Source organism: Pristiophorus japonicus, chromosome 3, assembly GCF_044704955.1.
Source record: "Pristiophorus japonicus isolate sPriJap1 chromosome 3, sPriJap1.hap1, whole genome shotgun sequence".
NCBI classification, from domain to species: Eukaryota; Metazoa; Chordata; class Chondrichthyes; family Pristiophoridae; genus Pristiophorus; species Pristiophorus japonicus.
In genome coordinates this window covers 69,624,108-69,641,310 of record NC_091979.1, presented here as the reverse complement: position 1 = coordinate 69,641,310, position 17,203 = coordinate 69,624,108, and the positions used below count along the sequence as shown (strand labels likewise).

The 17,203-nt window shown below is 43.7% G+C and overlaps 1 protein-coding gene across 9 annotated transcripts in view; it reads right to left on the bottom strand.

The window, feature by feature from the left end:
* Window positions 1–17,203, bottom strand: part of LOC139259753 (nck-associated protein 5-like) — a 1,255,355-nt gene that overhangs the window by 987,310 nt on the left and 250,842 nt on the right. For 6 of the 9 annotated variants that reach the window (XM_070875431.1, XM_070875436.1, XM_070875437.1 and 3 more), the window contains exon 1: window positions 2,471–2,573. The exons of the other annotated variants lie outside the window; for them this stretch is intronic. In XM_070875431.1, coding sequence (XP_070731532.1) covers window positions 2,471–2,479 — 9 coding nt within the window. In that variant the 5' untranslated portion in view covers window positions 2,480–2,573. Of the gene's footprint in view, window positions 1–2,470; window positions 2,574–17,203 lie in introns of those variants that run through there. 9 annotated transcript variants of the gene reach the window in all.

Here is a 17,203-nt window from a genome sequence, read left to right as displayed (position 1 = left end):
ACTCTACTAGTTACATCCTCAAAAAATTCCAGAAGATTTGTCAAGCATGATTTCTCTTTCATAAATCCATGCTGACTTGGACTGATCCTGTCACTGCTTTCCAAATGCGCTATTACATTTTTAATAATTGATACCAACATTTTCCCCACTACCAAGGTCAGGCTAACCGATCTATAATTCCGTTTTCTTTGGTGCTTTGGTCTGCATGAATAATTGGGTCCTCGAAGAGCAGAGTTGAAGTGCAGATTTGCAACTTTTGAATGCAATTCTCTGCTTTTTATTGCACCAGTTTGTGATCAGTGCCCAAAAGGAAGCACTTATTCCAACCACTGCTTTCAGGTCCACAAAAAGTTAGGTTCCAGACATCATTTGAGATGTAAAGATCAATTTATTTATATTATAATGTGCCAACAACAACAGTAATATCATGTCCCTGTACCAATGAGACAGTACAAATAATTAAAAAAATAAGGGGGAGAAATTTGGTTATGCCCCATTTGGGGAGGTAACAGAGGGGAGGTGGGACTTCCTGTGCCCGGTGCGGAAGCCCCGTCCTGGCCATGAAATTGCGGTAACCACCTTTCACAGGAAATGGAGTGCAATGTCGCCGCTCCATTTCCCTTTGGGGCAGGTTTGGGGGCGCTACACGGGCAGGTTTGGCAGCAGTACCCAACGTGTTTCAACATCCCTCCCCTTCCGTTAAAGGGGAGGGATGCTGCGAACTCTGCACGGCAATTTCAAGGCCTCCACTGGGCTATCAGGCTGCTCGGTGTTGTGGCCGCAGCCCGGCACCGAGACGGAATGCCGGGCTGCTCGATGACGGCCCGGAACACGCAACAGCAAAGGAGAATGTGCCAACCGATGAGTCGGCCGAAGAAAAAAAATGGCGGCACATGGCGCAGTGCACCTCCCCTTTAACTTCCGCCCCATGAGCAGAGTTCGGCCCGGTTCGCGACCCATGAGGATGGAGTGGGCATCGCCCATGGTAGCCTTGCGGGCGCTGGCCAATTGCCGCTGCGGGCGGAAAGGGGTCGGTCGGCGCAATTTCCCGGGAGCGATAGCGCTCCCCCTCCAACCCCCCAACCCGGGTGAAAACAGTTTTGCGTCCTGTTAGTGCCCCCAGAGGCGCTAACGGGAGATACAGAAAAGGGAAATTTCGGCCCCTCAGAGTTTTAGATTCCAGGATGGAGGGAGGAGTCAAGAGAACTGAAAGGAGAGTAGTTGTTCACTCTCCATATCTAGGACTAAAGAAAAATCTGTGAAATAGCTCATTATTTTAAATTTAAAACAGGTTCGCTAGTTTAATGTATCATTAACTTCAAATCACTTACTTCCAGTAATGTAAGCAAATGAAAAGGTATCCGGTACAAAATGCAAAGTGCAAAGTACAACATTTGCCTAGTAACTGTACATATCTGGGAGAAAATTAGTCACTTCAGAGCCATTGTTTCAAATGTTTAGACTCCTAGGTAGAATGGGGCTTTGGTAGTATGTGAACCACTGCTTTATAGTTTAGAACAAATCAGGTAACATAAGGAAGAAGTTTTCATGTTGAACTACAACCAGAACAAACAACTGTGAACTAGTTATCTATGTGTCAGCTGGAAATTTACAACAAATGCAAATCAGCTGTTGCTTTGCAAGCATGGGCAAAAGGCTACGCTTTTGTCCCTCTTGTTGCATTTTGCATGCTGCTTCTATTTTGAACAATCCATACCTGACACCAGAACTGCATGATAACTTGAATTTTCATTTATGAATTCTGCTGTAATAGGTTACATAAAGTGAAAATAAAAATAAAAACACATACATTTAACCCTTTCAGGTCTCATTATTCAGAAATACTCAGAACAGCATTAAGCTCCAATTTATTAGCTCTGGGTATTTTGTACACATTTTAATGAAAGATTTTTTTGATGTTTTTCTAAAGCTGTATTGGATTACACAAATTGTACCCACAATATTCTATAGGTAATACACTACGCTTTACATAGAGAGCAGTTTGTTCAAGTCTAAGTATAAGCTATACCAGTAAAACCACAAATGTACAACTTGAAAAGTAATGACATTTGGATCAGGCTTGTCAATCCTTCAACTGAAAATATTAAACCAAATTATTGGAAAACATTTTCCCTCGGCTCAAAATATATAAAAACAAATGAGAGAGCCAACTGCAGTCAGGGAAGTAACTCCACCTGTTGGCAGACGTACAAGTTTTTCTACCAAATAAATACTTTCATCAGATACCAAAATATAAATGCACTTATCCCACAACAGATTTCAACTTTCAGTCTGCTTCAGACCAGAAGCAGGAGTAACATGTGTATATTGCCTATGTTTGAGCTGACAGAGGATATTGAAGACTTGCCTCCACAGTAAGAGAAAGTGCCTATTGTTCTATTTGCTCAAACAAAAACTTTGAGAATAAAATCCAACTCACAGATGTTGCAAGTAAAAAAGCAAATCTCACCTGTCTCATAGCCAAAAGATTAGGTCTGGATCATTTTAAATCCTTTATTTGTCCTTCTGTGTTTCTCCCGATAGCAGACTAGAGACTGCATACTAACTGGTGTTCTCCCATTAGCCTACTAACTATTCATAACTTCCACATTCTTCAGTCAGTCACACTGCAAAGAATTAACCACGGCTCAATGATCCAAACCCAGCCCCTTAACCTACGTTCCCCAATGGCATTACTCTTGCATAATAGAATTAGGGGAGGTACAGTACAAAATTGCATTAGGGTATTTGTAATTATATTACATTTTCAAATAATTTTATCAGTGCTTATGAGGTTCAATGTTTCTTATTAAAATGTTTGTTTCCTTGAGCTTATTTACTGCTTGCTCTGAAGTAGAAACAAAATCATTTGAGAGAAACCTTAACTTGTTCTGTTTTACTTGTAGCGAAGAAAACATTAATTTGCCTATCTCCAAAACTTGTGGTTTCATAAAACATGTCCTTCTTGCCCATCCCCCAGTAATGTAATGCACTGCTGCAATTATTGATTTCACCTGTAAACATCCCCTTTCCACCAGTGACTCCACTAAATACACTCTTCCTGAATCCAAACCATATTTCATGTGTTGTCTAGAGTCGAACTATTATTTACAAATGTCAACAAAATTGCAGTGTCTCGCAGCATCGACAGTTCCCTTGCTAAGCCCCAACGTTCTTAACAGGGCACTACATTTTTTTTAAACACCTAACAAAAACAAAACAAAATAAATGATCTTTTCTGGACTATCCATACTAATCGAAAGAGATACTTCTAAATTTAATAAGTTTAATTTGAAAAATTAGCCCAAATCATCTGCATGCCAATTGTTATCCTTTTTCAAGCAGCTATAAAAATATAGAACTGTACCTAGTTTAATACAGATGATTGTAACATCAAAAGTCTCCTCTTATCCTATTTTAAAAAATGTTTTGTAAGGTCTAAAGTATAACCAGCTGTGTCCATTTTTTAACCTTAACATTGCCAAAAAGCTGGTTTTATTGTTTAAAAATCTAAATGATGTGGAATACAGCACCTTTCAAGCTATTGTCATTATGATGACAACAATTGATACTTCAAAGAAATAAATTGCATCCTTAAGGAAGTTTGAATAGTAGCAAACGCTCCCAGAGTTGTTTCCTCCTGTTTGGAAATTACATCCCTGAATTTCCTTTGACTTTCTGCTGCTACACTACCATATCATCACTGATGTGTAGCAAAAACCTCATTCACGTATGTAAACGGAGTTTCTGCCACACCTCTGGTGAAGTTACAGTGGCCCAGTGACAGAACGGTAATTCAAGTCCTTATATATCCTGTTGCTCTTTTGGGTATCCCACACAATTCTCTCCTTCCTCGCCAAATGGTCACATAGATAAATGGGTTTGAGGGCTTAGTCAATGTTGCTTTTGAGTAAGTTACTAGGAGGTGTATGATTGGCCTTATGTGACCCATCTTATTTTGTTTGGAGGTGATTGACCGCCACCCTTTATCTCTCTCTGACAATATAGAAAGATAAGGAACTTTCTGTGCAGGGAATTGGGTGCGGGAAACCACGTACTACCACTCCCTGTTACTGTTCATTGGAGTGCCTTCATATTGCACCATTGGCAACTGTGGATTTGATTCTGAAGAATGGCAATGCAAAAGTTTTAATTCAAAGTGATGCCATCTACCTTTAATTGCTGATTATTTGTTTATTTGTAATGGGAAAGAAATCACAATGTATATTTATACCCAAGCAAGCAAGCAAAAACTGTAATCCACGCTAGCTTGATTAGCAGCATAGATAAATTATTTTCAGGGGCGCAATGGATGCCTAAGCATCCAATATAGTGGGCAGGGTGTGAATGCTCATTACCCGCCAGAAGTATGTTGATTACTATATTTGGAAAGGCAGCAAGAGAGGCATCCAGGGTCTGCGCCGGAAACAGGAGTTAGGCGTTTGCATATGCAAAATGGTAGCATAGTTACGTTACAGGACTAGTAATCCAGAGACCTGAACTCATGATCCAGAGACTTGAGTTCAAATTCCACCATGGCAGCAGGGGAATTTAAATTCAGTTAATTAAATAAATCTGGAATAAAAAGCGAGTATCATGCATATATGCAAAAAATATGCAATTTCCGGGCCGAAAACCAGAAAATAGGTGCAGGAGAAGGCCATTCAGTCTTTTGAACCAGCACCACCATTCAATAGGATCATGGCTGATGATGCACTTCAGTGCCCCATTCCTGCTTCCTCTCCATACTCCTTGATCCATTTAGTCATAAGGGCCACATCTAACTCCCTTTTAAATATATCTAATGAACTGGCCTCAACAACTTTCTGTGGTAGAGAATTCCACATGCTCACAATTCTCTGAGTGAAGAAGTTTCTCCTCATCTCATTCCTAAATGACTTACCCCTTATCCTTAGACTGTGACCCTGGTTCTGGACTTCCCCAACATTGGGAACATTCTTCCTGCATCTAACCTGTCCAATCCCGTCAGAATTTTATATGTTTCTATGAGATTCCCTCTCATTCTTCTAAATTCCATCGAATATAAACCTAGTCGATCCAGTCTTTCTTCATATGTCAGTCCTTCCATCCTTGGAATCAGTCTGGTGAACCTTCGCTGCACTCCCTCAATAGCAAGCATGTCCTTCCTCAGATTAGGAGACCAAAACTGTACGCAATATTCAAGGTGTGGCTTTACCAAGGCCCTGTACAACTGTTGTAAGACTTCCTTGCTCCTATACTCAAATCCTCTCGCAATGAAGGCCATCATGCCATTTGCCTTCTTCACCGCCTGCTGTACCTGTATGCCAAATTTCAATGACTGATGTACCATGACACCCAGGTCTCATTGCACCTTCCCTTTTGCTAACCTGTCACCTTTCAGATAATAAACTACCTTCCTGTTTTTACCACCAAAGTGAATAACCTCACATTTATCTACATTATAACGCATCTGCCATGTATTTGCCCACGCACCTAAACTGTCCAAGTCATCTTGCAGCCTCTTAGCATCCTCTTTGAAACTTAGAAAATAAGTGCAGGAGTAGGCCATTCGGCCCTTTGAGCCTGCACCGCCATTCAACAAGATCATGGCTGATCACCCACCCCAGCACCTCCCCCCCACGTCCCCTCCACACCCCCCGACCCCCCCCCAGCCGCAAGGACCATATCCAACTCCCTCCCGAACACATCCAACTGGCATCAACAACCCCCCGTGGCAGGGAACCCCACAGGCCAACAACTCCCCGAGTGAAGAAGTCCCTCCCAATCCCAGTCCCAAACAGCCCACCCCCCATCCCAACAGCATGCCCCCCCCCCAGCTCCGGACCCACCCAACACTGGGAACACTCCCCCCGCACCCAACTTCACAGCTCACACTTCCACCCAGCTTAGTGTCATCTGCAAACTTGGAGATATTACATTCAATTCCTTTGTCTAAATCATTAATGTATATTGTAAATATCTGGGGTCCCAGCACTGAACCTTGCAGTACCCCACTAGTCACTGCCTGCCATTCTGAAAAGGATCTGTTTATTCCTACTCTTTGCTTCCTGTCTGCCAATCAGTTCTCTATCCACATCAATATATTACCCCAATACCATGTGCTTTAATTTTTCACAATGATCTCTTGTGTGGGACCTTGTCACCATTCTATTAGTTACATCCTCAAAAAATTCTAGGAGATTTTTCAAGCATGATTTCCCTTTCATAAATCCATGCCGACCTGGACCGATCCTGTCATTGCTTTCCAAATGCGCTGCTATTACATCTTTAATGATTGATTCCAACATTTTTCCCATCACCGATGTCAGGCTGACCGGTCTATAATTCCCTGTTTTCTCTCTACCTCCTTTTTAAAAAAGTGGGGTTACATTAGCTACCCTCCAGTCCATAGGAACTGATCCAGAGTCGATAGAATGTTGGAAAATGATCACCAATGCATCCACTATTTCTAGGGCCACTTGCTTAAGTACTCTGGGATGTAGACTATCAGGCCCTGGGGATTTATCGGCCTTCAATCCCATCAATTTTCCTAATACAATTTTCTGACTAATAAGGATTTCCTTTAGTTCCTCCTTCTCGCTAGACCCTCGGTCCCCTAGTATTTCCGAAAGGTTATTTGTGTCTTCCTTAGTGAAGACAGAACCAAAGTATTTGTTCAATTGGTCTGCCATTTCTTTGTTCCCCATTATAAATTCATCTGATTCTGACTGTAAAGGAACTTCATTTGTCTTCACTAATCTTTTTCTCTTCACATATCTGTCGTAGCTTTTGCAGTCAGTTTTTATGTTCCTTGCAAGCTTCCTCTCATATTCTATATTCCTCCTCCTAATTATACCCTTTATCCTCCTCTGCTGAATTCTAAATTTCTCCCAGTCCTCAGGTTTGCTGCTTTTTTGGGCCAATTTATATGCCTCTTCCTTGGATTTAACACTATCCCTAATTTCCTTGGTAAGCCACGGTTGAGCCACCTTCCCCATTTTATTTTTACACCATACAGGGATGTACAATTGTTGAAGTTCATCCATGTGATCTTTAAATGTCTGCCATTGCCTATCCACCATCAACCCCTTAAATATCATTTGCCAGTCTATTCTAGCCAAATCACGAATCATACCGTTGAAGTTACCTTTCTTTAAGTTCAGGACTCTAGTCTCTGAATTAACTGTGTCACTGTCCGTCTTAATGAAGAATTCTACCATATTATGGTCACTCTTACCGAAGGGGCCTCGCACAACAAGATTGCTAATTAATCCTCTCTCATTACACAACACCCAGTCTAGGATGGCTAGCTCTCTAGTTGGTTCCTCGACATATTGGTCGAGAAAACCACCCCTAATACACTCCAGGAAATCCTCCTCCACTGCATTGCTACCAGTTTGGTTAGCCCAATCAATATGTAGATTAAAGTCACCCATGATAACTGCTGCACCTTTATTGCACGCATCCTTAATTTCTTGTTTGATGCCATCCCCAACCTCCCTACTACTGTTTGGTGGTCTGTACACAACTCCCACTCACGTTTTCTGCCCTGTGGTGTCCCGCAGCTCTACCCATACAGATTCCACCTCATCCATGCAAATGTCCTTCCTTACTATTGTGTTAATCTCCTCTTTAACCAGCAATGCTACCCCACCTCCTTTTCCTTTTAGTCCATCTTTCCTGAATATTGAATACCCTTGGATGTTGAGTTCCCAGCCTTGGTCACTCTGGAGCCATGTCTGCGTAATCCCAATTACATCATATCCGTTAACAGCTATCTGTGCAGTTAATTCAGCCACCTTATTACAAATGCTCCTCACATTGAGACACAGAGCCTTCAGGCTTGTTTTTTTAACACTCTTTGTCCTTTTAGAATTATGCTGTAATGTGGCCCTTTTTGATTTTTGCCTTTGATTTTTCTGCCCTCCACTTTTACTTTTCTCCTTTACATCTTTTGCTTCTGACCCCATTTTACTTCCCTCTGTCTCCTGCATAGGTTCCCATCCCCCTGCCCTATAGTATAAATCCTCCCCAACATCACTAACAAACACTTCCCCTAGGACATTGGTTCCAATCCTGCCCAGGTACAGACCGTCCGGTTTGTATTGATCCCACCTCCCTTAGAACCGGTTCCAATGCCCCAGGAATTTGAATCCCTCCTTCTTGCACCATTCCTCAAGTATTCATCTTAACTATCCTGCAATTTCTACTCTGACTCACACGTGGCACTGGCAGCAATCCTGAGATTACTACCTTTGAGGTCCTACTTTTTAATTTAACTCCTAGCTCCCTAAATTCAGCTTGTAGGGCCTCATCCCACTTTTTTCCTCTATCATTGGTTTCAGGCACTCTTTACAAAATTGGTCTGTCCTGAATGCAGCCGGCATCAGGCCAGCTGTGTTCAGGAAAACATCATCTACATGCGGTCTTGACAGCGCCCTTAAAGAGACCACTGGATGACGCCACTGAAAAGATAAGTTTTATTTTTAAATACTTATCTGAATGTGGAGCTGGGAGAATCAGGGAGTGCTCCTCCGAGGTCCATTGCAGTGTCGAAGACCATAGCCAGCCGCTGGTCAGCCCACTCCTTCCCCTCCCTCCCAATCACTTCCCCATTCATCCCCTCTTTTCCAATCACTTCCCACTCTTTCACAATTGCTTCCTCCTTATCGTTTACTCCCTATCCCAATCACTTTTCAGCCCCACCCCACCCCACCACAGTTGCTGCAGTGGCCCGATATTGAAATCCTCTTCGCCGGCAAGCTGCCTGGGGATTCCCAACAGGCATCTGCAGCTCATCAGTCTCATGTAAATGAGGCGTGAGGCCCAATATCGGGTATACCTTGGGCCTACCTGTTCCGGCACAGTGATTGCTCCCTGTGCCCAGTTTGTGCTGGCGGGCCATCGGTGAACTGATTTCTAGGCCTGTGAAGATAGTCTGGCCTGTCAGATTTTCTCAAAGAAAAAAAAAATCAGGGAGAAGATTTTCATCTTCACTGACAGCTCATTATGCAACCAGCCTGATTTACATTTTATTGATTTCAGAAAATTGATGACTCTGTAAATATGAGTAGTCATGAAAATCTACCAATAAAAAACACAGAACTTGAACCAATGAAATAATTCAAAGTATTTTTTCAACATTCTTTGGAACGCCAGCTTTGTTGACCCACTAACTCAGATCAGATATTTGCTTTCTTCAAAATAACAAGATAAAAATTAAACATGTTACAATTACATAATTAAACATTCCTATATAGTTATATTGAGGTTATTACTGTCGTTGTTAACATTTTTATTTGGAGATCTCTTCATTTTCTAAACTCTTCTAAACACTTTCAATATCAATACTGCATTTATTATCCATTTTCAAGAATGTCTACCCATTTTTCCCTTTATATCGTCCCTTAAACATTCCTCATGCCTAACCCCCTGATTCCATCCCACACTCATACACAATAAAGCCAAATTTATTTCTCTCCACTAACATTTTCTTATTTTTCCCATTTCCTCTAATATTTTGCTTTTATCTTACTTTTTTAATTTCTCTTTTCTCATGGTTTTATAACTTGATTTGTTTTCACTACTAATCTTATCACACATTCTGACCCTGCTATCCACTAATGTGCAATCTAAGTTGTACTATACCACTGCCCCTAGGACCTCTCTGCCAAATGCTCCCTTCAGCCCCTTGTCTTCTCCTTCCTCTCCTCCACACTCCCAATTCCCAGCTTGACCCCTCTCCCTTGACACTAATTTTCCTGCCTGCACAGATTATCCTGCCTCCAGAGAACTGTTTCCACTGAAAAAAATATAAAAACAAAAAAGTCACAACGCAGTGATAGAACCAATAGAACCCTCCTACCACAAAAAATTAAAAAGGCGGCAAAATCAATAAAAGTAATGAGATACATTAATGATTTTCCCCAAAATCAACATTACAGAGAACACTCACACACTCCTGTTTCCCACATGCAACTCAAACCAGTGAACCAAAGCAATACTAAAAGCTTGTCAGACTGATTCCAAGTCTGAGCTGCCTCTGGATACAGAACAGCCACTCAAGAAAATCTTACAGCCTTAAAGGCTGCCTCTCAGGTACCTGATTCAAGCAAAACCATAGTTGAAGCAAGGATACAACAATAAAATGAAATAAAGGAGGTCATAGTGAATCACAGACGTTGTGAGAGACAGTTCTAGTAATGGGCCCTAGCTGAAGCAGGGATGGAACACCACAGAAGTCACGAAAGACAGTTTTGGTAATGGACTAAAAAAAGCACAACACCTCTAAAAGAAAGCAAAGTGACACAATAAGTAAGCAGCTTACTAGTTGGACAACAGCTAGTGGCACAACCTCTACAGTTAAGTTCTTTTTTCCAGACAGCAGCCACCAATGTGAGGTTACAAACATGTCTGTATTTAGCAGTTTAGAAGCTGGAATAATAGCAAATGCAATGGACAGCTCAGTCAATATTAATTATGTGGCTTTGCACAAATGCTTATTGAATAATAATATATATTTTTTAATAGCATATGCATCTAAGAAATTAATTAAAGCAGTTTTGACCTGTTTACTGACAAAGTCACTAACAAAACAGGGTATCAATTTTGATTATCAAAGTCCAATTCAGACAGAGAGGTTTGAATTGCATTATAATCAAGGCCTCCTGTCAAGAAAAAAATATTTTTAATTGGAGCAGCATCAGCCATGGCTTTCATTTTAATATCTTCATGCCTACTAGCTGCAAATTCATATAAAAATGTACAATATAGAAATTCTTGTAGCTTGAAATGGAACAGATTTAGTTCCATCATGTAGCCATAATTTCTCTAATTTCTAAGGTTCTGTTCTTTATCCTACCTGTTTCCTAAGTAACTCACAGTAGAGTGGTTTCATTGACTCCTGGCATGCCCAAATCTGGATTCCAGCATTCAAGCCGCACACAAATGGGCCATAGAATTCACTCCTACATATTCGCAGAGCATACAGCGGTATGATGACAACACAGTGCCACATTGGCACACCCTGTTGCCTCAAGATAAGTCGTGCATTATTAATCATTATTAATCAGCCTGATGACATTTAGTGAGCCAAACCATAGGGAGCACTCATAAAACACATTTTGAACAAAGTTAGAAATAAAATTAAAAATTAAATAATTTAAAATATAAGAGACAGCTGTAGTTTTGGAGATCAACCTGATAAAGAATTTGTAGAAATGCTGCACAACAATTTTAAAGGATTAGATCAATGCTCCTGCTTGTTCAAGCCAAGTGTGTTCATGATGGCAATTCATAACCAGACTCAAGTCATAACCAGGCTCAGTGTGAAAAGGTTTATTGTTATAGCTGTTTGAAATGCTTTGAAACATATGTGGCATAAAATGCAACCTAATTATGACATAAAATGAAATAAATTATATAGAATTAAATGTCAAGTGGATTTATGTTTGTTAGTCTATGCTGAGCTGGTAGTATATACATTTGTGTGATAATAAACAGGTTCCATTATTTCGAATAGGCAGCACTGATGTGGTAGGCTACAGCTTTGTTTACTTTTACTGGTGTTCAGGCGTGTAATCACATCCAATGTGAGACAAGTGTCAGTTCCGCCACATCAGTAGGTTCAATGTTGTTCTCATAATTAATGATCTTTAACAAATGTTTTAGAACAGCTCAGCTATTTCCAGATGCAAGTCTAGGCCATGCTGAAAATGAGAATTAATTTGGGTTCTGTCAATTTTTGTTTATTATTATGAAAACAAGATGAAGACCAACTTTCATTTGTATAGTGCATTTATAAGATCCAGGTCGGTGATTGGAGCGTGGGTAGATACAGCAGGAGCAGCGAGGTCGGGGCGAAGGAGCGGCGAGAGACTGTAGAGGGACGTGATCGGGGCCCAGGGGAGGCGTGAGTTCAGGGCCAGGAGCCCAGGGGCCCAGGGACAGCACAGACCAGCCCACACTGCGATACGTGTGCGCACTAGGTCCGTGCAGCAGAGCTGGTCTCCAGTTGTCTTGGGTAATCCTTGCCACTGGACCAAGACCTAACTCTGCCAAGCCCGTGTGGTGGCTGGTGTGCAACGGCCACCCTATGTTAAAAAAATGCACGCACAGGCATCTTCCACCCTTCAGGATGTAGTTAGGGTCCTTCATTGAAACACCTGTGAACTTGACCTTTTTTTTAGCGTGGAAGCAAGTCATCCTCGTTTCGAGGGACCACCTATGATGATGATGTGTGTACCAGAGTAAAGTGTCCCAAGGCATTTCACAGGAACATTATCAAACAAAATTTGACATCGAGCCACATAAGGAGATATTAGGACAGGTAGATTTTAAGGAGCGTCTTAAAGGAGGAGAAGGATAGAGAGGCTTAGGGAAGCAATTCAAGAGCTAAGAGCCCATGCAGCTGAAGACAGCGATTAAAATCAGGGATGCAGAAGAGACCAGAATTGTAGGAATGCAGAGATCTCAGAGAGTTGTAGGGCTGGAGGAGGTTAAAGAGAAAGGGAGGGGCGAGGCCATGGAGGAATTTGAAAACAGGGATAAGAATTTTAAAACTGAGGCGTTGCCAGACTGGGAGCCAATGTAGTCAGTGAACATAGGGGCAATGGGTGAACAGGACTTGGTCCAATTTAGGATATGGGCAGCAGAGTTTTGGATGAGTTGCCAGCCGGGAGAGCATTGGAATAGTCAAGTCAAGAGGTAGTATAGGTATGAATGAGGACTTCAGCAGCAGATGAGCTGAGGCAGGAGCAGAGACAGGTGATGTTACAGCAGTGCTATGAGGCTGCAGAGTGACTTGGATAGGTTAGGTGAGTGGGCAAATGCATGGCAGATGAAGTATAATGTGGATAAATGTGAGGTTATCCACTTTGGTGGTAAAAACAGAGAGACAGACTATTATCTGAATGGTGACAGATTAGGAAAAGGGGAGGTGCAACGAGACCTGGGTGTCATGGTACATCAGTCATTGAAGGTTGGCATGCAGGTACAGCAGGCGGTTAAGAAAGCAAATGGCATGTTGGCCTTCATAGCGAGGGGATTTGAGTACAGGGGCAGGGAGGTGTTGCTACAGTTGTACAGGGCCTTGGTGAGGCCACACCTGGAGTATTGTGTACAGTTTTGGTCTCCTAACTTGAGGAAGGACATTCTTGCTATTGAGGGAGTGCAGCGAAGGTTCACCAGACTGATTCCCGGGATGGCGGGACTGACATATCAAGAAAGACTGGATCAACTGGACTTGTATTCACTGGAGTTCAGAAGAATGAGAGGGCATCTCATAGAAACGTTTAAAATTCTGACGGGTTTAGACAGGTTAGATGCAGGAAGAATGTTCCCAATGTTGGGGAAGTCCAGAACCAGGGGTCACAGTCTAAGGATAAGGGGTAAGCCATTTAGGACCGAGATGAGGAGAAACTTCTTCACCCAGAGAGTGGTGAACCTGTGGAATTCTCTACCACAGAAAGTTGTTGAGGCCAATTCACTAAATATATTCAAAAAGTAGTTAGATGTAGTCCTTACCACTAGGGGGATCAAGAGGTATGGCGAGAAAGCAGGAATGGGGTACTGAGGTTGCATGTTCAGCCATGATCTCATTGAATGGCGGTGCAGGCTCGAAGGGCCGAATGGCCTACTCCTGCACCTATTTTCTATGTTTCTATGTTTCGAAGTAGAAATATGCGATGGAGTAGATATGTGGTTGGAAGCTCTACTCTAATTGTCAAAAAGTATGCCAAGGTTGTAACTGATGTGGTTCAGCCTCAGACAGACGGAGTCGGTGGCTAGGAAATAAAGTTTGTGACGGGGACCAAAGACAATGGCTTTGGTCTTCCCAATTTGGAGGAAATTTCTGCTCATTCAGGACTGGATGGCAGACAAGCAGCATGATGAATCAGAGACAGTGGCGGGGTCAAGAAAGGTTGTGGTGAGGTGAGAAAACAAGGTGAAAAGTCAAGATCAATTGTGTAGGTTCAAAGAATAGGAGTGAAAAATAACTCAGATTGCAGCAATTACGACATTCCTAAAACCTAAAGCTTGTAGAAAAAAGGAAAGATATATATTAAATTCACTTTATATTAGGAAATCACACTCCAAGGTTGAAAATTTGTCTGTTGGAAAAACTTAGCGGGAAATGGTGAGCCAGTGAGTTCTTCACATTGCAGGTGAGGCTCCACACTAGGAGTGCAATTTAATAAAATCAGGCCTTACGTGTACTGCCAACACAACTGCCATCAAAGATACTGAGGCTTAGATATTCTAATTCAGAGGGATTCCTCAGGTGATGTAATGTGCCTCTACTTATCTGTAGAATAACTCAACGAGGCCTAGTGCTGTGCTTGAACTGTTATGACCTTAGTCTCTTTGATGCCTCACTCTGGGTTACAATAATGTGGGGACCAGCCTTTTATACAGCGGCTACCTGGGCCTCCCACAGTTGCACCCTCCAGTGGTCCCAGCATAGTATGTACAGAGTATACATATATGACAACATACCCCCCCCAAAGTCTTTGATGTGTGTTAGTTACAGGTTGAGGCGATCCGGAACTCTGTGCTCCCTGGTTGATTGTCTGAGTGTCACTTCTGACATGGGTGAGTTGGTCGGGCCACTCTGTCCTGCAGAGCTGTTGGTCTGACTGGACTGTTGGAGATGGTGGGATCATCCTCGTGGTTGGCAGCTAGGTTTGTTGCTGATTGGGTGTGTGTAGGTGGATCACTGAAGGTAAGGTCCTCTCCCGGTAGTTCCTGGTTACCTGTAAATCGCAATTTGGTCTGGTCCAAATGCTTTCTGCACGTTTGTCCGTTAAGCAGTTTGACAACAAACACTCTATTCTCCTCCTTGGCTAAAACAGTGCCAGTGACCCATTTGGGGCTATAACCATGATTCAACACAAACACCAGGTCGTTTACATTGATGTCGCGTGATACCATCATCATCATCATAGGCAGTCCCTTGGAATTGAGGAAGACTTGCTTCTACTCCTGAAGTGAGTTCTTTGGTGGCTGAACAGTCCAATACGAGAGCCACAGATTCTGTCACAGGTGGGACAGATAATTGTTGAGGGAAGGGGTGGGTGGGATTGGTTTGCCGCACGCTCTTTCCGCTGTCTGTGCTTGATTTCTGCATGCTCTCGGCATTGAGACTCTAGGTGCTCAGTGTCCTCTCGGGTGTACTTCCTCCACTTAGGGCGGTCTTGGGCCAGGTACTCCCAGGTGTCAGTGGGGATGTTGCAAATTATCAGGGAGGCTTTGAGGGTGTCCTTGTAACGTTTCTGCTGCCCACCTTTGGCTCGTTTGCCGTGAAGGAGCTCAGAGTAGAGCACTTGCTTTGGGGGTCTCGTGTCTGGCATGCGGACTATGTGGCCTGCCCAGCGGAGCTGATCGTGTGTGGTCAGTGCTTCAATGCTGGGGATGTTAGCCTGAATGAGGACACTGATGTTGGTGCGCCTGTCCTCCCAAGGGATTTGTAGGATCTTGCGGCGACATAATGGTAATATTTCTCCAGCAACTTGACGTGTCTACTGTACATGGTCCATGTCTCTGAGCTATACAGGAGGGCAGGTATTACTACAGCCCTGTAGACCATGAGCTTGGTGGAAGTTTTGAGGGCTTGGTCTTCAAACACTCTTTTCCTCAGGTGGCCGAAGGCTGCCTGGCGCACTGGAGGTGGTGTTGGATCTCGTCGTCGATGCCTGCTCTTGTTGATAGGAGGCTCCCGAGATATGGGAAGTGGTCCACAGTGTCCAGGGTCGCGCTGTGGATCTTGATGACTGGGGAGCAGTGCTGTGGGGTGAGGACAGGTTAGTGGAGGACCTTTGTCTTACGGATGTTTAGCGTAAGGCCCATGCTTTCATACGCCTCAGTAAATACATCGACTATGTCCTGGAGTGCAGCCTCTGTATGTGTGCAGATGCAGGCGTCGTCCACGTACTGTAGCTCGACGACAGAGGTTGGGGCGGTCTTGGATCTGGCCTGGAGACGGCGAAGGCTGAACAGGTTCCCACTGGTTCTGTAGTTTAGTTCTACTCCAGCGGGGAGCTTGTTGACTGTGAGGTGGAGCATGGTGGCGAGGAAGATTGAGAAGAGAGTTGGGGCGATGACGCAGCACTGTTTGACCCCGGTCCGGACGTGGATTGGGTCTGTGATGGATCCGTTGGTAAGGATCACGGCCTGCATGTCGTCGTGGAGCAGGCGAAGGATGGCGACGAACTTTTGTGGGCAATCGAAACGGAGGAGCATGCTCCATAGACCCTCGCAAAGGCCTTTGTAAGGTCGAAGAAGGCCATGTATAAGGGCTGGCGCTGTTCCCTGCATTTTTCCTGTAGTTGTCGCACTGCAAAAATCGTGTTCGTTATGCCCCGTAGGGGACGAAATCCGCTCTGTGACACCGGGAGGAGCTCCTCGGCCACGGGAAGAAGTCGGTTGAGGACTCTAGCGATGACTTTCCTAGTGGCTGACAGCAGGGAGATTCCTCTGTAGTTGCCGCAGTCAGAGTTGTCCCCTTTTTTTAAAGATGGTCATGATTACTGCATCGCTGAGATCCCCCGGCATGCTCTCCTCCTTCCAGATGAGAAAGATGAGGTCGTGTATTCATGCCAGCAGTGCCTCTCCGCCATGCTTTAATGCCTCAGCAGGGATTCCATCCTCACCCATAGCCTTGTTGTTTTTAAGCTGTCTTATGGCTTTGTCTACCTTGTGCAGTGTTGGGGGTCTCACTGAGGTGGTGGCGGGTAGCATGCTTCGAGATAGAGTCGAGAACACTCGAGTCAAAGGCAGAGTGTTAAGCCGCGTGATACAGCTGCACGATCATGGTACATGTTTTGCCGATAACGCCTGGTTTCCACCTGATCGTTGAGATCAGGGTGGACTAAGGAGAACCTGTTTTTGAGTGCACGTTTCATCAGTAACGCCGCAGGGGGGACCCCGGTAAGCGAGTGGGGTCATGTCCTGTAATTGATCAGCACCCGGGATAGGCGGGTTTGTAAGGAGCCTTCTGTGACGCGTTTCAAGCTTTGCTTTATGGTTTGGACTGCCCGCTCCACTTGGCCATTGGATGCGAGCTTGAACGGGGCAGACCTGACATGCTTGATGCCATTGCGGGTCATGAATTCATTGAATTCTGAGCTAGTGAAACACGGACCATTGTCGCTGACCAGAATGTCGGGCAAGCCATGGGTGGCGAACAAGGTCCTGAGGCTTTCAATCGTGGTGGTGGAGGCAC